The sequence below is a fragment of the Hyalella azteca genome, unplaced genomic scaffold (assembly GCF_000764305.2).
Source record: "Hyalella azteca isolate HAZT.00-mixed unplaced genomic scaffold, Hazt_2.0.2 contig11177, whole genome shotgun sequence".
Taxonomy (NCBI): domain Eukaryota; kingdom Metazoa; phylum Arthropoda; class Malacostraca; order Amphipoda; family Hyalellidae; genus Hyalella; species Hyalella azteca.
In genome coordinates this window covers 103,645-128,746 of record NW_025941185.1, presented here as the reverse complement: position 1 = coordinate 128,746, position 25,102 = coordinate 103,645, and the positions used below count along the sequence as shown (strand labels likewise).

General features: G+C 36.8%; 1 protein-coding gene across 1 annotated transcript in view; it reads left to right on the top strand.

The window, feature by feature from the left end:
* LOC108677942 (chitin synthase chs-2) overlaps positions 1-25,102 on the top strand; it is an 87,080-nt gene that overhangs the window by 20,526 nt on the left and 41,452 nt on the right. Inside the window, exons 2-4 of the mRNA XM_018166256.2 lie at positions 2,610-2,701; positions 5,347-5,467; positions 8,632-8,770. Of these exons, the coding sequence (XP_018021745.1) occupies positions 2,610-2,701; positions 5,347-5,467; positions 8,632-8,770 (352 nt within the window). The remainder of the gene's footprint in view (positions 1-2,609; positions 2,702-5,346; positions 5,468-8,631; positions 8,771-25,102) is intronic.

Here is a 25,102-nt window from a genome sequence, read left to right as displayed (position 1 = left end):
TTAAATCATATTATTTTTCACGGCAGTAATACACTTGGGTCATAAGGCCATGTGAAACGCTGCGTCACTGTTTATGAATCTCACCATGAGGTGGGAAAGAAAAAATTGATTATTTGGAGAGGAAATTGACTGTCTGAATTCTTCGCTGCTGCAAGTCGTTACGGTGTCTGTCAATCACATTCCGTAAATTGTTTTGAAATCGTTACTCCAGGTACGTTGGAATGTTTACTATATTTTGAACTAACACTCCAGACATTGATAAATGAATTACTATTTATACAATTAGTCTGCTTAAATCACAAGTTTACCAAGAATCTAGAAGCAAAGAAAGCGCTAAGTGGATTCATCATAGTTTTTCGATGAAGATATGGTGAATTTTGTTGGCATGTTCTTCGCTTATTAATTAATTTTAGTTGATAACTGAATGCAATGTTTCTCATACAAACTATATGCTACAGGAAATTTAATTTCAGGATAACGACTAATTTCACTGTTGCAATAACATAAAAACTGTTTTAATTTCCTGTATACTGTTGATAGCAATAATCTGCAATTCATGATGTCCTCTCGCGTGTCTTTGATTTGTCTTCTAGTAAAAAATTAAGTTAATCACCTATGATTACCATTATAAACGGTACCAAACCGGCGCATTGAAATGGTTGCTCATACACTATATCAATTTTACTTTTGCTTTGCATGTCATCAATCAATTTCTTCTAAAGCACTGAAGCGTCTGTTTTTTTATTGCCTGATCCCCTTGAGTCATGACTTTTTAACATCAATATTCGCCTTTCACTTTCACGACCATCGAGCGATAACTAACAACAACAAACGTCTTCAAACTATTAAAAAACAGTGTTGGATCTTCGGCGCATGACTTAATTCTGTAGCCATGAATGCAGTTTAGAATTGAATCTCTTTCAATTCTTGAGCTACTTCGAGAAGATAAGGTAACTTCAGATAGTGTTAGCAAATAATTATTCATTTCATCATTCACTACAAAATGAATGTAAATACCAGGATTGATTTTGCACTGGACGAGGTACAGTGACTTGGTTTTCGATCGAGAGTTTCAGCATAGTAAAATTTTTACACATGTTATGTCATTGTTGATCGAACGACATGTGGGAACACAGAGTTATAATAACGATGTTCATAAAGAAATAATTATACAGCAAGTTTTAATGCGGCGGAAGCATGCCAAAATATGCAGAAACATGAACCTTGATATCCAAGATTTCTAAAGCTTATCGCTTTCTGTAGCGCACTCTCCATCCAGTGATCGATCTATGCTCTTACTTTCCCAACTACTGTGACCGCAAACTTTGCTATAGCCACGGATTTTCGAATGACCGTGAAGAAATTTTTGCGTTTTATTCTCGAGGCGCGGTTGGAGAGGCACTCGTGCGTTTTGGACGCGAAGATTGCTCTATCTTGACTTGAGTCGCCAAGCTATCGATGTCTATCGATCGCTTGGCGAAGATGGACAATCGCTTGGCGAAGATTGCTCTTTCTTGACTTGAGTCGCCAAGTGATCGATGTCTATCGATCGTTTGGCAAAGATTGACAATCGCTTGGCGAAGATTGCTCTATCTTGACTTGAGTCGCCAAGCGATCGATGTCTATCGATCGCTTGGCGAAGATTGACAATCGCTTGGCGAAGATTGCTCCATCTTGACTCGAGTCGTCAAGCGATCGATGTCTATCGATTGCTTGGCGAAGATTGACAATTGCTTGGCGAAGATTGCTCTATCTTGAGTTTAGTCGCCTAGCGATCGATGTCTATTGATCGAGAACAACCTCGCTTTTTGTCCCTCGATTTACGACTTTCAAATGTTGACTCGCTCATTTCCGATTGTTAAATCTTAAATTGCTGATCGGCTGAGTAGCAATAGGCAATTTGAAGACAATTTGTGGTGTAATTTTCTTAACGACACATTTGTTTCCTTTCATTTTAAATCGGATGTTAAGTGTGCAAATTCACGCTAACCTTTACAGTCTGAACTATTGACTTATTTTTTTCGAGTTGTGAATTTTTGATAGATAAGCTTGTAAAAATTATAAATTAAGATCGTAGTACGGTTTCACTACCATTTCTCTTGAATGTATTTTCTTAATACGAATTCATTTGATTATTGACAAGATTTTTTTTACGTGCTCGTGTATTTCCTTACATTCAGTGTTTCACACTGAATGTAAGTGATTCATACCATCATATTGTATTATTTTCAAACCATCAAACTACTAATAAATATATAATCCATGTGGATACTGAAACTTTTTATCCAATATATTTATTTGCACTATTACATCACTATATTCCCTGAGTTTATTTGCCAGCTGGCATTATATAAAAATCCATTATTCAATATTAAAGACTGCTACCTACTCATGAACATTGAATGGATTAACAATTACAAGAGAGCATTCTTAAATTTTTGAACAATGTACTCTTCTTGCGTAGTACAACGCTAAGTTGGATAATACATATTTTATGAACAATAGGTACTTATCTAAAAATGCCTCAAAATATAACTCTTGGTCGAAATAATAATGGTTGATGTAAACTTTTTTTACTGCATTTCATTTGATGTTTATTTTGTGTACAGATGGCGCCAGGAGGGGCGGCGCGGCCGCCGGGCAGCGAGGGCGAGTTCTCTGATGAAGAGAACGGCGGCAACCAACCCATATATGGAGCCAGGTCTGTACTGAGTAATTGTATTACTCTTGTATTAATTGATACTAGCACTGTGGTATTAATTGATACTGGCACTGTTGTAGAGCTAGATCTGTACTGATTAATTGCATTACTGTTGTATTAATTGATACTAGCACTGCTGTATTAATTGATACTGGCACTGTTGTAGAGCTAGGTCTGTACTGAGTAATTGTATTACTGTTATATTAATTGATACTAGCACTGTTGTAGAGCCAAGTCAGTTCGGATTATTTGTTGCATTAAAAACTCTGAGTATTATTATTTTTATTGCTACGGGGCTAGTTGCGTTATTCTTCTTCTTGATGTTGAGATTATGCTTCATGTTTTGGTTTTTATTTCACACTAATGCTCCTCTGGTTTAGTGACTAAAGTACTATAGTGAATCACGTTTGTATAAGAATCCCACATATACAGGGAAATGCAATGCACCGTACATACTTATCCATCATGTACACTTGATGTACTTGCATTCATGGTCAGACATGAGTTTTCAGATTTGTATTCCGTAATTTTAAAACAGATATTCTAAATCGAGGTGTAAGATAGATAGCGTTCGTACAGCGATAAGAGTTTTTCTCCTAAATTTCTTGTGAGAGATGGGAATTGAGTCACGTAAATTGATGTTTAGTCAACTAATTAACGCATCTTAATAAATTGTCTTTCGTGTGGAGGCCTTCGTTGACATATCAGATACCGTATAAGTTTTCTAGCGTTTAATTGTGTCTTGCGGTTATGTTCGATTATAATTGGCTAGGTGTGCCAAGCTATTAGTCATATACACGTATCTCGCGGTGGCGTATTAATTGTGTCACTATAGGGCATGATTTAACTGTACGTTCACTCAGACTTACGTAGGTGTGTCGTACCGTCTAAAGCAAGCGTATATTGTATATACACTACACAGGAACAATGTTATATGCATCCAGACGAGTCGTATTTCCATAGCGTGTATTTATTGCTGGTCCGGGGACACATTGCTGTAGTCTGACGGTCCCGCCCCACGCCCGCAGTCGCCCACGTTATTGTAATTGCCCATCCTGGTAGTGGCAACTAGGTAAGGGAGGGGGTGATAGGTCAGTTTTTCCGGGCACTTGGTGCCACTGGTAGTTCCACGACCATCATGCCATGACTGGTTCCATCAACTACCACTGGTTCCATCACTGGTAGTTCCACGACGACGCCCACGTCAAGTCTGCGTCTGCCATGACCAACCTGGAGAGCCGAGTCTTCCTTTTACCATCTAGGGCGTTATCGCCACTAACCTGCATCTGGTGCACAAGAAACAAAAACTTATTCCGATGACTCGGCCATGCAGCGAAATTAGTTTCAGTTTCGCCTTTGTCTATCTCAAGTACGGAGCTCATCCTAGCAAGTGCTCGAAAAAACTAGTGTTTTGGAAATTAATAAAAGGAGTTAACGCGAAAAGTGGTTCAAGGCCTACTTGCTTATGAAAAATTGTTGGGGAAAGTGTTTCAAGCATAACGTACTGGCTTATTTTTCATTCATGTATTTCGTGTATCTAAGGGATTTTTTATTGTGAGGATAAACCAAGTCGATCTTTTTTCTTTTGGTGGAAAAGTTTTGGCCGGGAAAATTATTGAAATTTGACCAGATTAACGATCTTCGTATGTTTTATTTTAATCTTTCAGTGTACGCCGCAAAAGAGGAAACGCCCAGAGTTACTAAGTTAATAGCATACCTGATGAAAAATTAAATGGCGGCCGAGTTGCAAACACTGTTTTTTAAATGTGTAATTACGTCATGAAATATAATATTTTCAACTTCTTCCATGAATGCATAATATGTGACATATGTTTTGTACATTTTTTGAGAAGTATATTAGCAGTTAAACTCTTGATATATCTCGTTAATTAAATATTTTCTTTAAATAAATACGATAGACGTAGCTGTTGTATTGCAACAAATGACGATTAATACCTATTTATGGATACAGCAACCCAATTAAAATTACTTACAACTAGAAAAATAAAATATGCCGCTATTGCAGTGAAAATTTTCCCAGTTATTGCCTCTCATGTAGAGTATTAAACCATCTAATTTCGTGTCACTTGTGTTTTCAAGTAAAGTAATAAATGAGGCTAAAGTATTGCACTTTCATGCAATTACTGCCCACACAACACACATGTGTGAAACATGTGATAAAAGAACAAACGGTGCCGGAGATGAGCTGTATTCCTGTTGATCATGTATATCGGAGTTCGTAAAGCGAGCAATGCGAGTGTATTTTAGTAAGTAACAAGGATTTAATAAATGGTTCTGTATTATCTTGGAATATCATAGCTTTTTATTCAAGTATCTCTAACTGAAATTTAATATTTTTATTTTTTTCTCAAGAGTAATAAATCGACATTTCTTCATTTTTTTCATTAATTTATCATTGTTAAATAATTATTTATTAGTAAACAATTATTTTTTAACATAATATTTCAACTGACCAATAACTGACCTCTTTCCCACGTGTTTTAAATCTTAAATCTCAAAAGTAATTCTTTAGTTTTATTATTAATTTATTTGAACATATGATCGACATTCTTAAAATTTAAACTGAATTTTATATACTAATTCTAAACTGGAAATTTAAACTTAAAAAGCCTTCACCCCGACAGCCGTCAGAGCACAGGAGAGCCTGTGGTGCTCTGGGATGTGTTCAGAGACCCCCCGCCCCCCAACTCCTCCCTCTCTGAAAACTCTGACAAATATATGGCTGTCACCGTGAAGTTCCTGAAGGTAAGGGTGTAACAATACCATAAGTCTTATGGTTGGTCACTAATATGGTTTTGTTATAAGGCAGCCATGAATAAATATGTGGTAATAATGTGACACATTGTGGGTGAGTTATATGGTCTTGTCATGGCGTATTCATGAGTGAATATATAGTATTACAATGGCACTTTCATGAGTGAATTTATAGTCTTATTATGGCACATTCGTGAGTGAATCTATGATCTTATTATGACAAATTTATGAGTGAATCTATGGTCTTATTATGGCACATTCATGAGTGAATATGTGGTCTTGATATGGCAGTCATGAGTGAATATATGGTCTTAATATGGCATAGTCATGAATAAGCGGGAATTAAATTGCGCACTGAAGGTTATGGGCTGTAGAAATTATTGCCTTTATTTGCCGAAATATTTTTGACGTTCCCTGTACTGAAAAAAATTACATTGGGGTATATGAATGATTTTGAATTTAATTGTAGATAACAGTTTTGTTTCACTGCCAAATTTAAGTGTCCTGTAGGAATACTGACTCGAAGTAAGTAAGATACAAAATTTTCATAAAAATATCAAAGCAACCTTGAATAGAACAAGTTTACTTGCTTCGGTATGAGTCAGGAGTTTTGGAAATCCCAAGTATACTTGTAATAGATCTTGAGACCTGACCTGAATCTTAAAATTTCTGGCAACTTATCAGTTTGTTAGTAATAAATAATTACGTTCTATACGTTCTGTTCGATTGACATTGCAAGCTACGAATATTTTCTCAGCTTCTAGCCAGTTAACTTACATTTTGCCTTATGTTTTTCAATACAAAATTCACAAATGATTGCCTCCATTATTAATTGCTTGAACTAATTGCTGCTTGGACTCCTAATAATTAGTATCAAGGTCCGAGTGATGTACTTAACAGGCTCAATTAACTCGCTTGTAAACACGAGAAGTCTTTATTTATTCGAATGTGTTCTTCGGATGCGCCATTTGTAGGACGAATTGCAGCTGTCTAATGTGACATGGTTTCTAACGAGCAGAAATTGGTGGAAGATTTCGTATTCTAGCTCGACGATTTTTAATAGAACCGATTTTAGACCGGCCAGGTTAATAGGCGAAATCTTCTGAAAGATAAAAGAATCATTCCAATTTTTGTTAATCCTTTTCACTTAACTCAAATAGTGAACTAATTACAAATGAAATCACGGTGATGTCAATAATTAATGGCTGCTCGTTGGTGCAAATTAAATAATACTCGTCCATCCAAGTTAAATTTGCCTGATTTTTTTTGAGGTAAACTAAAGTCCATGTATAAAAATGAAGGATCGGAAAAGACAGGAATAAAAACTATTTAAATAAATTTAATAATTAAAGCTCTCACCGTTCATTCTTTAATATGTTATAAATTTAGTTTTTTTTTCGCTGTCACGGCACTCAGGTTATTATATCGAGCAATTGGTGATTATATAGAGCTAACTCCGAGTCGGCCGATAGGGGATTTTGGTAAGGAAAAATGTTTATTTTAATTTGAGTATCTATTCAAAATTTGAGTATCAAATCTAAAATTTGAGTATCAAATTAAAATTTGAGTATCAAATTAAAATTTGAGTATCAAATCAAAATTTGAGTATCAAATCAAAATTTGAGTATCAAATCAAAATTTGAGAAAATTGTTCTTTTGCGTGAATTGTTTGAATGTTTCGTGAGGAATTTCAAGAATTATGTGAACGGATAGAAAGTGGTTATATAATGTTTCAATGAACTTTTTTTTCGTAATTCACCAGGTTTTGCATTGAATTTAAAATTATTGACAATAATGCAAAATTAAAACGGGATTGCTCATCACAAACATCTTGGAATTTCCTTTATATATGACATCTTGAACATTCATGTTCACACATATATATACGAAGGGCCTTCATTTTATTTACCTTTAACAGCATCATTTCGAACTCTGAGCTCAATTATTAACATTATAAAGGTTGTCTTTCCCAAATAAGCAATTAAAAAGCGATCTGGTAGAGGAGACCATGTCCATAAACTTTGCCTGTACTTGTAGATCTAAATCTCGTTCCCTGAACAACTTTGGCCTAACTTCATTATCGACGCGCTCAAGGACAACCCCCTCTTGCCCGAACTGCTCTCAGAACAATTCATGTGTCATGTTGTTCAAACTGACACTGTAGTACTGATACTCGCTTTTGCTGGGACAAACGTTACTTCATCCTATTATATGTTATAAATAATAGAAGGATTTCAGCAGGCTGACCGTCTTCAATTAGTAATTAGTGTTACTACTTGATATGACAATAATTGCCTGAAATTAAAACATGAAAAACAATGCGGACATTTGAAATCTGAAATTATTTGAAAATGTAAATTAAACCCTCGAAAATGTATCAATTGACTTTATTTTCTGCTGTGAAAAAATTGAAGAGCTTCGAATTCTTATTTGATGGTTTTAGGGATTATTATAAAAATCATGTCAGGCGTATTACTGAAATTTTGCAGTGTGGTGACATGGCGCACCGTTCTGTGCATTTCTCGCCCATGCTTACAAAATTTGTTTACTTTCCATTTCCAGAAAACAATCCGTGCTAGAATGGGTTTACTGGTTTCTGTCCCAAAATTGTACGATCTTTGTAGCTGATAATTTTTATTTCCAACAGCACATGAAGCAAAGATTGTGCGAGATAACTCCTGTCGTATAACCTAGACCATCTACTTCTGAGAGACTGTACATGTGGAGGGCGGCCGTATGAGACCATCTGTAGTATATGGCCATCTATGAATATCAGTAAAAGTATACCTGAATTAAGAGATAAATTGTGATGGAAAGTTTGATGGAACGTGAATTGTGATGAAAATCCATCACAAAATTATGAATTTTGTGATGGAAAGTTTCGTTTGACCGGGGTCCATCCTGTCCATCGAGAATTACTCACGTAATTCTCGACTATAACTCTAGGCAAATGACGTTGAAAATAAGTCGATTGCGAGTTGAATTCGTCGAAACATCGTTATATCAACGTTATTTCGACGTCAGATGCCTCTTGGGCGGTTAAGTACTCACTGGGTATGTACGTTCGTGCCTCCTTGTACTCACGTACATGCTGCTGCAGGTGTATCTTATCTTTCGTATCTTTCTCTCAACACTTTATGTATCTTTTTGTGCAGGTCTTCACTTATCTCCTGACATTCGCCATCGTATTGGGGTGTGGTGTTATAACGAAGGGCTTGGTTCTCCTCATGGCTTCGCAGCTGAAGGCTAAAAAGACCTTACCTCTGTGCACCAAAGACTACTCTCCAACACTTCGTGAGTACAAATTTATTGTCCACATTAATGTTGTTCCTAAAAAATGCTGCCCTTTCACGCTACGTCAGTGACTTCTTATTTTCAGCACATATATTGTGTCCACAAGGTGTGAGGACTTATTCTGGTGGGCTCCTTTCTGAGTGAGGACATATATATTCTGCAGCCACGAACATATTGTTTCCATTTCTTATGTTCCCAATTTTCCTATACGTTGGCTTATATAGTACCCGCGAAAATATAATGTGCATGCCTTTTGCTTCTTAATTACCGTTTTTTCATTCACCATTTACACATCGAAACAATCCAAACTCAAAATTTTGTTATCCGCATGCACATTTTACCATTTTTTTTATTTCTTTAACTTGCTCGTGATTATTTTATTATTTTTCATTGTCATTACTCCCAACGAAGAAATATAAATCCGATACTTACATCAATAAAAACTGTATTGATGTCTTCCTATCCAGCAATTATGGACACTGTCATCATGCTTGTACCTGCCGCCTCGTTCCGTGCCGATGACGCTACCGCTGATGAGATATACGCTATTTCGATGAGATTTTTTTTCCAGCAATACTTCATCTTTTGAAGCGCCCGCGGCAAGACTGCGGCCTTGCGGCTGTTGGCGGTGAAGTTTTTCAAGTTGATCTTTTTGTTATTATTTTGGTGTTCGTGAGCTTTTGGAATGTGTTAATCCATCCGCTGAAACGTTAGCAATTTATAGGTACTGGATTTCAAGGCATGTGGGTAAAATTTTGTAAAGAATAATGATGCTTTAATTTACCTACTTTCTCAGAAGAGTTTTTGTATATATGTATTTTTCAGACTTTTGGAAAATATTTTAAAATCCATTTATATTAAAATGGTTGCTTTGGAAACCATTTGGAAAATACTTTGGGTGTAACGTGTTTTTTCAATTCATGAATTATTAATTTCGAGTCTGGGTCTCTAATTTTTTCAAGGTTTTGCGTTCCGCCGTTCACGAGCTCTGACCGAAAGAAGATTTTAGAATCTTCTAACTGTTTCAAGACATCGTTTTAATATTAATTATTAAAAATACTGTGCTACAATAAATACAGCATCTTGGAATATCTAAATGCTTATCGCCTCACGAATGGTGATTTAGATCGAGCTACTGATATTCTACGTGGTTCCTTATACGAATTTCCACTATTGGAGTTTCGCATGAGTGCCCGGCATAAGCAGCAGTTTTGCGTAATCTTTAATTAGGCAAATGTGAATTAGACTCGAAAATCCTGCAGCTGCATCCTGTCCTGACGAACTCCCTGTTCAGTAATTAAAGCCTTTTTAACAGAGCGTGACGATTAACGACTAGTCCGTGAGGTTGGAGTGCATTAAACATTCTTCTCCGTTTGTCTCCTTGTGCGCATGTTGCAAATTGTGACTAATTATCTGCCCTCCGGGTTGTAAATGTGCTCTTTGTTTCCCTTACTGCGCAATGTCTACATTTTGTGTCCCAGTTCTACATTTTGTGTCCCAGTTGCACCGTATTTAATAACATTTAGAAGTTATTTACCTCTGCAAATGCAACTATGGTAGCAAGGAAACGGTGGCCAGCAAACATAAAATCTGCCAAGCTTTAACTGTGCTATCATCTCATATACTGGTTTGACAATGAGAATTTAAAAGCAAAGAAATTCATATTTTCAATAACATTCAATTTATTTTTAGTACCAGATCTTTATTATCTATATACACCTTTAATATAAAAATTCTTGATGAAGCAGACTGATTACATGAGTGCTAATACTGATTAGAGCTTTGGCCTCTGAAATTTTTTATTTAGTTCAAGCTATTTATTTAAGCTAATGCTCTTTGCGGTAATAAAAGTGCTCTCCGAATTTTGAATCTGTCATGATATATTGCTAATTCACTTAGCTTTTCAGCATCGTGAATGTCTCCTCCTACATTTCGGCTCCTACCCAAGTGTAGGTAATAATTCTCAGCTGCCTATCACAATAAATCATACATCGTCTTTAAAAAATAGTGAATTATCACTCGATTAAAGGCCTTTTAAAAAATGAAGGTTATTTCATGGTTTTGTTTTACATTTACATCCCACATTCCTATTCACAGACATTTTTCAGATAACTATTCCACTAAAATTTTTGAACAATGCTGTTGAAATCATTTGAATAAACTCAAATAGAGGAAATCGTTTCGAATATTTTTTTCGTTCAAAAGTATTATTTATTATGAATTACCATGCGTGTGGGAAAATTGTTAAATTTGTTGGTTACTCAGCATGTTTATGATCAGGCACTTATGAGCTTAAGTTTGACTACTTTAGAAACCTGTTCTTAATATTCGTGCCGTCGGCCTTCACTCATTATAAAAGATGCCAAGTCATGCAAACACTGGAGATGTTCAAGGGGACTCGATGCATCAATAATTATCTCCTCCTGCATTGTTTTCGAGCTGATTAATTAAAATAAGACTTATCTTCTAGCCGAACATGCAGCTCTCAGGCCTATCTTCTAGCCGAACTTGCTACTCTTAGGGCGCATCTTAGCCTAATTAATGTGATCGAGAATTAAAGCAATTCTCTCAGCCGACATGCGCATCCGGTGTGGCTTATCGGTTCCAGTTTTTGCTCATTGCAGAATGAGATAAAAGAGCTTCTTTTAAGCTGAGATAAGCGAGTACCTGCCATTTTCTTGGCAGCATTATTGATACGATTCCTGAATGATGGTTTGAACCATTAGAGTTATAAAATATTGTCGTTTGCAATACTGAAAAATATAAGGAATGTTTCGAGTCGCGAGTTTTTATTGCGCTTTTATTTTTCGTTGCACATTCTTAATTTTTATTCGTTAAAGTTGTAAACAGATGTGAATTTAATTTTTAGAATTGACAATATCACTATATTATGAATGCAATAAAGTTAAATTTCTCATGATGATTATCAAGCGTGATAAGTCGTGGATAAAGGCTCTAGAAAGCGTCAGAATAAAGGCGTTGTTGCGCGGGGGCGTGGCCGGCCGCGGACTACATGCGGTTGCGCCAAGGCCGACAAAGGCTGAACGCTCGGCCTTGCGTCGCCATATACGCGCCCGCCTTAGTGCCCAACAATAAAAAAACAAATTCTTTGAAGCCTTCAAACTCAGGATTAAATACTGAACCTGAAACCCACTTAAATGCGTTGCAAAAAATCTAAAATTAATGGTAAAAATATCCGTCTAACGAATGTCCTTAGTACTTGTAATTATAAGGCATAATCGCTAAGATGCTCCGAAGAAGATAGAACATTATCTATTTTACGAAGTTTTCAAAAGTATAAGAAATTAAAGCCGTCAACAATGACGAGATAGCCTAATGCATTTTTAATTATTTAATTTTTCGAAATTTTTGATAAATGCCCTAATTCATGTCCTGAAGGCTGGTAACATGACTTCCCGCCATATTTTTTGCATACATACATAATTGGTCGTGAAATCTGTTCAACGTTGAATTTACTTTTTTTAATTATATACAGCAAGTGAAGTGTGTGTCCGCTTGATGTCTATTTGATTGGAAATTTTGTCATTATATTTTTTCCTCATCGAAAGCTATAGTCAAGAGCAAAAATTATGGCTTAAATATATAGGCTAGGTTTTGATTCTTCTTGATCAGCTCACGGAGCTGTTGTGGTTTGCAATAAGGGACTTGAACTCCATCTCTGTTCCGGACTTGGCTTTATGTACAGACCTGAAGATATTTTGTCCTTCAACAATTTTCAAAAATGCAGATAAATCGGACAATTTGTGATGGCAAATGGGCAATTGGAGCTATTTGAGAAGGAAAAGACTTGGCCTGAGCCCTTTTTGGTGCTGTAGTTATGCTTCGATACGCGTGAATATCTCTGCTCTAATCTGGCTTAATTTTCATAACTTTTAGTGGAACAGTTTTACAGGGTGAGATCGGATCATAAGCGCAAGCCGAATAAAATTGCTTCGCGATTTTTAAAAATCGCTTCGGGCATTTTTAAATATCGTTTCGGTCATTTTTTTTAATCGTTCCGGGCATTTTTTCAAGAGAAATAAAAAGAGCGTTATGAGACTAGTCGCTAGATAATCCATATAGACTTTTCTAGCCTTAATTCGAGGTCCCAGACAATATTGTAGGTGGATTCTACCAATTCATTGCAAAACCTTGGATTTACTCAACCTCCGTGATTCTCGGATCGTGATCTGTGAGTGAATTTTTACGATTATTTCAATCTAATTTTAAGATTTTTAGAAGACGTGGTTGCACTTCGGTCGTCCACCTCGTCCCCGTTACTCCTGTTTTGTTTCGGGCGTCCCATTGTTTCGTGAGATTTTTCTCTTCAAGTCGCGGACAGTCACGTTTTAGTTCAAGTAATTTACACGCTGCAAGCTCGTCTAACGGGACCAACACTACCTGCTGAGAACTGATGCAGCCACGCGCAAATTCTGGATGCTGATGCAGTTCTGAAAAATGTTTCTCGTTCCCGCCTCGTATTTAATTTGTTTGCAATAGTATGAGGTAATAGGTTCGTCAGAGCCCGAACCATTTTTTAGATTCATAAACATTCATCAATAATATCTCAAAATAGCCATGAAAACTATTTTAAAATATTAATATACTTAACTATTTACAAAGAAAATCACAGAAATTACATTATGTCACATACCTGCCAATAACGTGAGTTTCGTTCGAAAAATAAATCAGTACTCGCTCAAGTCGATCCATTTTTGCTGATTGTGTAGTTGCTTTATAACTGCCGGGATTCATATGAAATACTTGTCCACTTTATTTTTCGAAACAAAACTTGAAGCGTAATTTTCACTATGATTTGTTTTGTTTTGTAAACGAATTGCACATTCGTTTAATTATTTAAATTATATGCACAACTATACCTTTCGTTATCCTTTTCATTCGTTTGAGTATTTTTTCATTTTATATTTTGTTTCTTAGTTTCATTTACCTTTTCGCTTTTTATCGTCTGAAAAATTCGTGCTTAAATTATAAACAAGCACGTTAGTTTTCAACGAAGAATGTCCGTGACAAGTTTGAGGAAACCTTGGACATCTTGTTTCAAGGATTTCCATACCTGAATGTGGCAAGATGAAATTTATTTACGGTAAAAATCGAATGATTTCATGTTTATTGAATAGTTGATGTCCAACATAAATATACAGTACTTGCACATTGATGTATGTTGATATTGTACTCAACTTGACACTACAATTTCTCTTTCTTGCGTGCAAAAATGAGTTCATTAGTGACGAATTTTCTCATTTCAATTTTTTTTCCATTTTTCATTTCATTAGTCTTTGTGAACAAAGCATTGAAGATTAATTTCTTTTCCCATAAATTAGAGTACAAATTAAATATTATAAATGTATCTAAATTGTGTAGAAAGTTTATTATTTTCGATTTAACTTAACATGTTCATCGATCCGTGTTGATTGCTCACAAAATAATTCTTCTATGCAATATTTATCTTCTAGGAATTGTTAGGTTCTTACAGTAACGATAAACGTTTGCATTACGACGTAATTAATGCTTGGACTAGCATTACAACGAATTTTATTTAGCTGGTCCAAGCCTTATCAATAAAACAAGTCATTTGTTATTGTCTGACACTTTAAAAAGTGAATTATCTGCCATTACGAAGGCTTATATTTATCGTTACGAAGAATGCATGTTGACGACCAGCCTGGGGCCATACTTTCAAAACTCGCTAAGTGAACGTAATTACTTACGCTCTATTTTCTCGTTTATGATTGGTGGATTTTGCTTGAAAGCCCGTCATTGATTGGCTGATGAACTTACGATCTCTTAATTTTTTTTGAAAGTATGGGCCCAGTATATCAAAAGTAAAAGAAAGAAAAAGTATTACTTGCAATTATCTCTTTTTGGACGATATGTGACGGAAGCCAAACTTTGAGCAACTTGAATTATAACTCAATTTTACCACTTGCAAGTTCGTTATAATTTAAGTAAATATTAACTTGGAGCTCAATGTTTGAAACATAATTGGGAACTTTTGCAAACATGGCATGGTGGTTTGTTGTATATTTTGTGTTTAGCTAACAATTAAATCGTCTCTGCAAGGTTTATCAGAACTTTTATTTGAGTATGAGTTTAAAACAAATAAAAGATCAAATACTCTGAACTTAAGTACGTCATTAAGTTCAACTTATTCAACGTAATAGATTGGAAGTGGAACTTATTACACGCATGTGCAAGTAGAAATTAGTGTTGAGGGCAATTACGACTGGTTGCTGTCGTATAAAAGATGCGAAATGAGGTAAGTCGTTACAAGGTGTACGAATGAATTTCGTCGTAAGAAGTTGCACGTATGAGTGCCGTCGTAAGAAGTTGCACGTATGAGTGCCGTCGTAAGAAGTTGCACGTATGAGTGTCGTCGTAAGAAGTTGCACGTATGAGTGCCGTCGTAAGAAGTTGCACGAATGAGTGCCGTCGTAAGAAGTTGCACGAATGAGTGCCGTCGTAAGAAGTAGTCAGTATCACCTCAACTCTGACGGGACAGTTACGCGTGCAGGGGCGGGCGGCGCCATGTCCGCTTCCTGCTCCGAGATGCCGGAGAGACCACGCGACGGACTGAAGGAGTGCGCTTTTTATTAAATTGTTTACCCTCATTGAAGGTCGGAGATCGCGCATAACAATCGCTATTAATCACACTCCAGTTTCATATGTCATACATTAAATAACAGTTGCTATTACTAGCACTTCAGTTTTATATATTTGTCATATATATAATAACTGTTGCTATTAATCACACTTTTCGTATTTACTATGCAGGAAAATGGTTATTGAGTTTTGTTAAATATTTTATGATTTTCTGACTTTTATCCAGCGATATATTTTTTAAGAGATAAACATGGGAGGCTTCGCTTACTCACTATAATTGTTTAGCTGAAATGAAGTTCGATGCTATTTTTGGCGTCAAATATTTATATCAACGGTTCGGTTCTTCCTATAGCAAATCATTAGAGCAGGGATGACCTTGTTCATTCTTAATTATCATTATATAAAATGGTTCAGCCTTACCTACTATTATAATTTTTAACTACAATTCTCCGCCTTGACGCAATGTCTGTATTGTCCTTATGATTTAGGTCTATCTTTTGCCCTAAAAATGCAATATCCGCTAAACCTGCTAAAACATTTATAAAGTTATCTGGGCTAGGCCGACCATGATTGTAACTTCCTGGTGGTCTATTCATCTTTCCAGACTTGGCTGAAAAATTTTTCTCTGCTCACGCCCTTGAATCTTGAAAATCACTCCAAATAATGATGTCTTCATCACATGACAATATTGCCCATGGACCCGTTATACAAACTGGTCGCGTTTACCTTGAATTAGGCCCCTTATTATTCTACTCCTATATGATTATATGCACTTTTATTCCAGTAGTATAGATTTCCTATCATCACAGGGCCCCCACTGAGCGATTGATAATATATTGACTGTTTTTTTCGAAAAACTTTTATTTTATATTTTTTTTAACGAGAATTTTCATCCTTAGCAACAACCATGGAGAATTCTTCAACTACTATATCTTACATTCTACTGGAAAAAGTCTATTTGTAAATACATCGAATAATTTTTTCAAGTCCTATGTTTCCTTTGATTAAAAGTATAAATTGCCTCATATTTTTATGTTCACCGGCCATTAGTTTACTCAGTGCCCAGCACGATTAAAGCTTTTTTCACTGGGCGTCTTTGTACGATTTAAAGCATTTCACATTGCCTTTTTTCCCCAAGTGTCGCTGTAACAAAAGACTAGAGATTGGCCGGTCCTTTCATCAGCGTTGGAATCTTCTTTGCTTGGTGTCCCGATAAAGCCTTTTATTCATTCACTGCCGGTCCCAATCTAAGGTCCTTTCCAGTGAGTGTCGAAATTTTGATGGGGAACTTGTAAAGGTTGTAATTAGGTTCCTAGGACGCAGCTCACTAATAATGTGACCGTGGAACAGGCAATGCATGAGGATTCTAGTAGCTATAGTTGCACCTTAATTGGGTTTTCGATTATTACAAGCTTTGGTATTTTCATGCTTAAATTGATGCCATTTTTATTTAACCAGAAGAGATTTATTTGTTGGGTTCATGTTCCAGGAAGTCGAAATTTTCGCATTCATTTTAGCAATATTCCAACATAAACGCCAGAAAGGGATAGCAATTTTTTCATACGCGTTCAACCAACTAATTTACGTATTCTTTATCTACGATAATATTTTCATGAATTTTGCTATCAAATTAAAATGGTTTGCTTTCTTTCACAAATTTTGGTCTTATCTGTTTTTTAAGTGTAAAATAACGTAATTTTGTATATAGTGTTATTGTTATTTGTTGCTTGACTTCCAGAAGCTCATAATTTACTTGATTCAATAATTAATCGTTACGTTGTTTGAGCAACACAAGTTATTCTTTTTTGGGGGACTAACTAAACTTTTACTAACGTTTCACTTTATAAATGCGAAAGATGTCAATTATTCTTCAATAAATATAGTTTACAAATATATCGTTTTTAAAATTATAGTTCGTCATTCTTCGTGTTGATGAAAAATAAGCTTACATTTCAGCTGTATTGGTGTCAGTTCAGGCGAGCCGGAAATTGACAAGAATGTTAAGCAGGATATTCCATGGTCGCCTTCTCCGCGCCCGGGAGGTGCACTGATCTGGACGCCGTGACATTGACATTACTTACTGAACCTTCGCTTGACATATACAACAACCTACTGAACCTTCGCTTGACATATACAACAACCTACTGAACCTTCGCTTGACATATACAGCACGCATAGCTGACAAGCCTGTGCGCCGCAACGCTCCTTTATTTCTGCCCAAGCCCATACCTACACCTAGCGTGCCAGAACGTCTCAATAGCTACACTTTTTGGGTTCGTCGTCATGTAAACTCCCCTACCAATTATTCCTCGGTATTATTTGGTACTTTTCCTAGATCGTGGTATTTGGAAATCTTTCATTCGATGATACAATTTAACCCTGATAGCCTGATTGATGTTTATGAAGATGTTTATATCAAAAGAAAGATGTTTATATCGCATTTGTACCCATGTAATGCATATCCTACTTAAGCTACATACCTAAACAAAATAAAATTGTTTATACGCATAAAAGCAATGAGGATTCTCAGGTCCATGACATCATCATCGGTCGTCATGGCTAGGCTCAACCTCGTACCAGCGATGGCGTCACACTTGTGACGTATCAGGGGAAGATGAATAATGGCATACAGACCTGCCTTCCAATGACGCTGTATTGAGGAGTCCTGCACTCTTAACTCTCTACCGCCGTATGTCACTCTCCGGGAACACAACTTTATACTTAAATTATACGTAAATTTTTTAGTGTAGCAACCTGAGAACGTTTGTACGCAATATGCCTCGTACCCTACGGAACAACTGATATCTAGAATCGATTTTAAATCTACCGTCCGTTGAAAATATCTGATCAAAAGGCCAGTCTACTCAAGAAAAGCACAAGAATCGGCGACAGGCCTATCCAGGCCTACTCTTTAATGCCGAAGATACTATACTATACTTATAATAATAGAGAACATTTTAAAGTTGTCGTACGTGTCGGCAACCATCAGTGCAAGCCATTTTGCGCTCACAAGAACGTATCCTTTTTGGGCAGTAGGTTTGTGACAATATTGCTCCGGTTACTCATGTCAGGCGGTAGAGGGTTAATAACCATGCAATGGATTATACTGTCGAAATAGTGACACACTTTCTGTATTCAGCACTGATACGCCTTTCTCCAGCCAAACTGGGTCAAGGTAACCCACACAAGGCAAAAAGTGTGTCAGCATTTGGATAAAAGCTCACAATTTTTCTAGGTGCCTGTTGGGTAAGCCAAAGAATTATATGGAAACTCTGTGTCTAAGTGTCTAGAATGTGTTCAAGTCAAAGAATAATATCATTATCTCTATTTTGAGTGGCCGGTATGGATAAGTTAGACTTTTTTTTTATTTCGTGATTTGTCGATGAATTATTTGTGAAATTAACAAATGTTTTAGTGTATGATTATAGATTTGATTTGAAAACGGCTAGTGGCCTACACCCCCATTACTGTTCCTCACAGTTCCAATTGCTTCAAAAATACTTTTTCTTCTTATGTCAATGTTTATTGGAGCTCTGGAAAGTCATCCATCTTTCAAAATTTTTAAAGTTGTCCGATACTGAAATATTTCGCTCTGCAGTTTACCAGCACAGAAAGACCAAGTCGCTCGGAAAACGACATTCGATTTAGTGTCGGACATTCAGTAGATTTACGTGAATAAACACAACCCGAAATATGGAAAACCCAATGCCCAAATATGTAAGTTCCAAATTTTACAATTTATTTTGCACTGTTCCATGTTGTATTTTAGCTCGTGGTCTATTTAAATATGTGTGCTTAAAATATTTTGTAGTTAGATCTTTTAGCAAGGGCTTTATTTGTTCTATTTTACATGTTGTAGCGTGGCGATGAAAACTCATTCATTTACCTTTAGTTGCCAAAAGAACGTGAGAACATAAAGGGTTCGCTCTGAACACTACTTTTGCGGATCGATTCCGATTGTCCGACTCACTGATTGACCGAAAAGAATGATCGGGTAATGATTTTTAAATTGGCTCCTTTCGACACTATTGCAGGTACTCGTATTTGAATTTTAGAAGCATTTAATTGGATGCATTTTTGACTCGTGAAACCACATTTCATCATTTCACATTCTTGTTTACCTCATTATTGACCTTGAAGACGAATTTATCTCCCTCCATGCAATGCTCTCACGTCTCATTACTTTTTGAAACACATGTTTAGCCCGGGAACTTGTCTCGCGTAGCTTGCATCGCATTCGTTTCCTGACAATCACTGAACCCGGCTTATTTACTAACCCGGTGCCATGACTTAATTTTTTGCCCACTGACGGTTACTTTCGTTACAAAGTCTTTGAATATATTCAGCATCAACGAGTGTTCACTGTATCCGTAGACAACGGATTGACTTACGAGCATCATAAGCATGTTCTAGAGCCTCTGGCCCCAGGTGGGTGCTAAGCATCGTTGCAAAGGGCGTCCACTTCCTACAAGAGTCAGGAGGCGGTGGGCAGTTTAGCTGCAAAGGTCGCAAGCTCAGCAGGCTTGATCTGTAAAGTCCGGCAAAATGTTAAGGTCGAGCTTGGAGTTTCGGAATCCCTGCCGCAGGTGCATGCATGTATGTCCTGGTGTGGGTGGAATGTGTGTCGGTGAATCAGAGGCACACGTGGGGAAAATTACATTAATACAATGGGAGTGATTATATAAGCTTTGGTTCATTAACTTGACGAATACAAGTTAGTTCCTGATCAGAAATGTGTGCTTTCTATTTGATTTTTTATCGCTTTCGCGTGCCGAGATCACCGACATGACAATCAGAAGGTGTCTTTCATTAGGTTGGGTGTACAGAATTGAATGCGTTTCTTGATTCCGACTTGCGGTGCCTTGGCACTCTCATTTCGAAAATTAATGTCTCTTTTGCATGGCTTAAACTAACCTTTACATAAAAAACGTTTTTTTACAGCAGACCATATTAACGCATACTTATGAGGGAGTAGCGATCTTTCGCAGTGCGCATGTCGTTTTTAACAAGCGGCGACGTACTTGTTGTTTTGAGTGTAAGAAAGTTTATGTTCTTTCGTTTATTGTGTATAGCATCTCCGGTATCGCAATTTTTCAATACGTGAAGGCCATTTATGGCTCTTGCTGAGAGAAATCTTCTTATATATTTTCAAGACATATTATCTTTAGAAGATCGGGAAGGATCCTTATTGAAGGTCTTGCAAATATGCATCGTGGGCGATCAAAATGAGAGCGGGTTTTGACGAATCCCTCGAGGTGCTTAGCTAGCTTGGAGTTTTCTTGGAACAAAATAATGAAGGCTTAGAATTGTTGTTTCAAATTTTCGACTCCTATAAAATTTCTTTGTGTGAGACATATCTCGTCTTCTTAGAAGACGATTATGCAGTACCAAATACACGTGAACTTCAGATTAAATTCGCTCATAAGTGGATAATGCTTTCGTTTCTTCATATTCACTGGATTCCTTCATTTGATTATAACGTCCTTCAAATGTTTCATTCTAGAATTTAAGACATAGAAAGATTTAGACAAGTTTATCCATTTAGTTAGGATACCATACTGCTTAGTATGGTGTTTTTAAGTAAATTTCAAACCACCGACACATGATTTAGTCTGAATTTCAAGATTTTTCAATAAATTTTTCCGCTTTCGTTGCTTAAATCACAAGAATTTTAAAATGAACTTGTAATTTAAGCTACTCACATCTTCGGTTCATGTTGTTAGCCTTCCAGAAATCTTGTCACTGACCTTAGTAAGTTCCAAGGTCGAGTTTAGGGTCCGCATCTTCCTTTCTCCGCGGGACTTTCTCTCGTGCAGGGCCGGGCGCCCGACGCCGGCCGCCGCAACCTGCCACGCCGGTCACAAAAATGCCGCCCCTTCCTTCATCTCGCGACCGGGGGAGGGAGGGGGGGCCCTAGGCATCTGACGTTGAAATAACGTTGATTAGACGTTGAAATAACGTTGCTTAAACGTTGAAATTATGTTTATTATACGTTGGAAAAACGTTCATTAAATGTTATTTCAAGGAAAATAACTTTTAATCCTTAGTAATAATGATTAATAATTTTTGATCTTTGGTTGACGAATCAGTCGTAGTACACGACTGAGGTGTCAACTCGTAGTTAAAGTACATATGCATGTTTAGCGTCATCTGCCTAATTAAGGGCTGTTGTTTCTTTACCTAGTATCAAATATTTTCTGACAGAAAGATATGCAATCTTATTGAATGTGTATTTTGCGTGAATATTCATGAATTTTAGAAAAAATTTTAGAACAAAATTTCATCGTATAAATTGTATTTCATGTGTATATTTCGATGCTGATTCCGTTGCTCATGATATTTCTGGGAAGTATTTCTTGTGTTATTGACGGCAGAAAAATTAGCAATTTTTTAGTTTGCTTCAATTCTTCAAATTTTATGCGGACTCCATTAGGATGTTGCATATAATGCATTAGCCTATAGATATACTGAATACGACGGGTAAAATTCTCCTGTTGCTGCATGTCGGATGGTTTCGGGAGCGACAACTTTTCGGTTGTTGAAATTTTCGTATTTACTTTAGTATAGCCGTGCATTGTTGTTGTAATTTATTTTGCTGCTGATACTGATGTTGGTAGCTGTGTGCTGTTGCTGCTGATACCGATGTTGGTTGCTACGTGCTGTTGCTGCTGATACCGATGTTGGTTGCTACGTGCTGTTGCTGCTGATACCGATGTTGGTTGCTGCGTGCTGTTGCTGCTGATACCGATGTTGGCTGCTGCGTGCTGTTGTCATTGCTGTTGTTGCTGATACTGATGTTGGCTGCTGCGTGCTTTTGTCATTGCTGTTGTTGCTGCTACTTTCACTGGCGCACAGATGATCGTTCAGCCATCACGCTCGCTCACGCAGCACTCCCTGCACTCGCCCACGTTTTCTCGAACTTTCGCCCTCTTTGCAAGACTTTCTTCTTATTCCAGCTAAGCGCTATCATTTCATCTTCGAAAACTATTAAATTCTGCTTTAAATAGGCAAGCTATTTAATCTCCATTTCAATGCAAAAGCCAAAACTTCTGCCTCCAGTGATGTTCTCGATTCAACAAATATTTTCTGTGGTTATAAGTTAGTTCTGGTTCGGCTGGGCAGTTAATACTCTACATTTTCTGCTTCTTCGCAATTATTGATACATAGATCGTTATTTGTAGTCTTCAAATTATTAAAACCAAAAGTGAGCACATGAAGTTTGAAAATATCTTGTAAAGTTATACGACTTATACGAAACTCGGATCAGTATGACTGGACTTGTACGTGTGACGCAGTCACGCTTTCGATACTCATTACGGCCATAAAAAACACATCGACCTCGATCAACTTCCGTCTCCATCCGTTCCTTGATCAGTTTTTCTGTCCGTCCAGACAACCTCCATAACTCAAGGTTATTTCCATGTGACGCCTTATTTGTTGCAGTCTCGTCTAAGTTGATATATGTGACTAGTAGCCCGTGGTCCCGTCGGAAATTCTTTAGAATGTTCTCATGCTACGCCTTGGTCGAAAGATGGTAGGGAAATGTCAATATTTTACTTACTGAAGGTTATATTGTAGCTTTGTACTGTATATTGATGTCTCCACTCATCCCAGTATACTGGAAAAATATAAACGGGCAATCGGTGACTAAAAGTAAACTAAGGTTCTGTAGAAGAAAATTTTTTACGATTTCACACGTGGAAGGTAAAAACCGAAATAGGCAACCAACCATCCGTATGGCATTGATAATATTCAATTTATAAGTTAATAGAAGTAACGAAATGTATTGAATAAATGATTGCCTCAGATGAAGAAAAATTATGCGCAATGCGTTAGAAGAGGCAGAAATTCAGCGAACCATCCGGTCCTATATAAATAATATGATATTCTATGTAAAAATGGTTAAAATCTCGATATATGGACGGTAATATATTCCCGAACTTATTACGTGATGTTACGGTAGATAGACTGTCTTTAAATTATTTTTCGAGGAGAAAAAATGAAAAAATTGAGTCGCACGGACACTCACGCGGAATTTTCGTGGAGTAATCGAGTTTCGTGACGTCACACCTGCGCGAGCCGTTGTCGCTCTCGCTTCAACTGCGTTTTACTTTCCGCTTCTTGGAGCGAAACGCCGATGAAGCGCGAGCACGAGAACGATGTTTCTGCAACTCTCGTTCTTCGTTGTTGGCTTCTTTTTAAATTGTTTATTCCTTCACTTTCACTGAAAAATCTCTTTGTTCAAATTACATTTTAATCCTGTAAGTAAGTTTTTACAAAAAATGAAATTTTACTCTACCCGAAGATCTCATCCTTCAATTTACATTTTAATCTAATTAGTTACATTTTAATCCTGTAAGTAAGCTTTTTACAAAAAAATAAAATTTTACTTTACCTGAAGATCTTATCCTTCAATTTACATTTTAATCCAGTTAGTGCATTGCAAGAATGAAAATTCATGTCTCTGTGATGAAGTTATTAGGTGATCGTTATCTATTCGACAATCTAATTTTTTTCTTTGACCACGTTCCTACAAACGGCAAATTTTAATGTAGATGTTATCCCATTCGCTCAGTCAGTTACGCTGTCTTCAATGCTTGAGCTCATGACTTGATCTTGCATAACAGCGTCACGAAATGCCGATCTTTCGATGATAGCTATTCCTGCTGTCTTGCAGGTCACAGACTTTGTCTACGTACGACCTGCTATCAGAACGGTGATAGCTGTTCGCCGTCTTGCAGGTCACAAACTTTGTCTACGTACGACCTGCTATCAGAACGATGATAGCTGTTCTACCGTCTTGCAGGTCACACACTTTGTCTACGTACGACCTGCTTCAGAACGATGATAGCTGTTCTGCCGTCTTGCAGGTCACAGACTTTGTCTACGTACGACCTGCTATCAGAACGATGATAGTTATGTATTTCTGCCGTCTTGCAGGTCACAGAACTTGTCTACATACGACCTGCTATCAGAACGTTGATAGCTGTTTCTGCCGCCTTGCAAGTCACTGACTTTGTCTACTTATGACCTGCTTTCAGAACTTATTTGCTTGGGCGACCAAGCAGGATTGCATATACCTATGCTGTTGCCAGCGCCTTTGGGCGAGGTCAACCATGTGTCTCACTTATAATTAAATACATGTTACCGTCAAGACAATGAAAGGCAAATAAATGACGATTGTAATTGTCCATTGGTAATCGAATTACAAAAATCAGAAAATGTATAATTAGTAATATGGGAATTACATAATTAATGAACCAGAGAAATACCAAGGAACATGAGGAGCATAGACAGACGAAATTACACAACCATTGCAGCCAACGATGTCGTTCATGACTTAATCGTCACTATAATGGCTAGGAAGTCACTTCCCTTACCGTAACATGATGCGGAATCACTATCTCCCCCAAAGTGACCAAAATATTGGTATGACATAATTATGAATAAATTGTACTTGATTTATTATGCAACAAAATGATATAATAACCCCATTACAATCTCAAAACTGTTCTACCCCTGACTGAGGGGCAAATTCGTAGATTCATGAATTCGTAGATTGGATTCATCAATATATTTTTGTAATGTAGATGCATCGATATCATCCTAAATGATTTTTTATACTATACTAATTTTAGTTTTCAAAATATTTGCCTAATTCCAGACTTTAACTCATAAAGGGAACAGAATTTTACAAATTTAACATTTAAT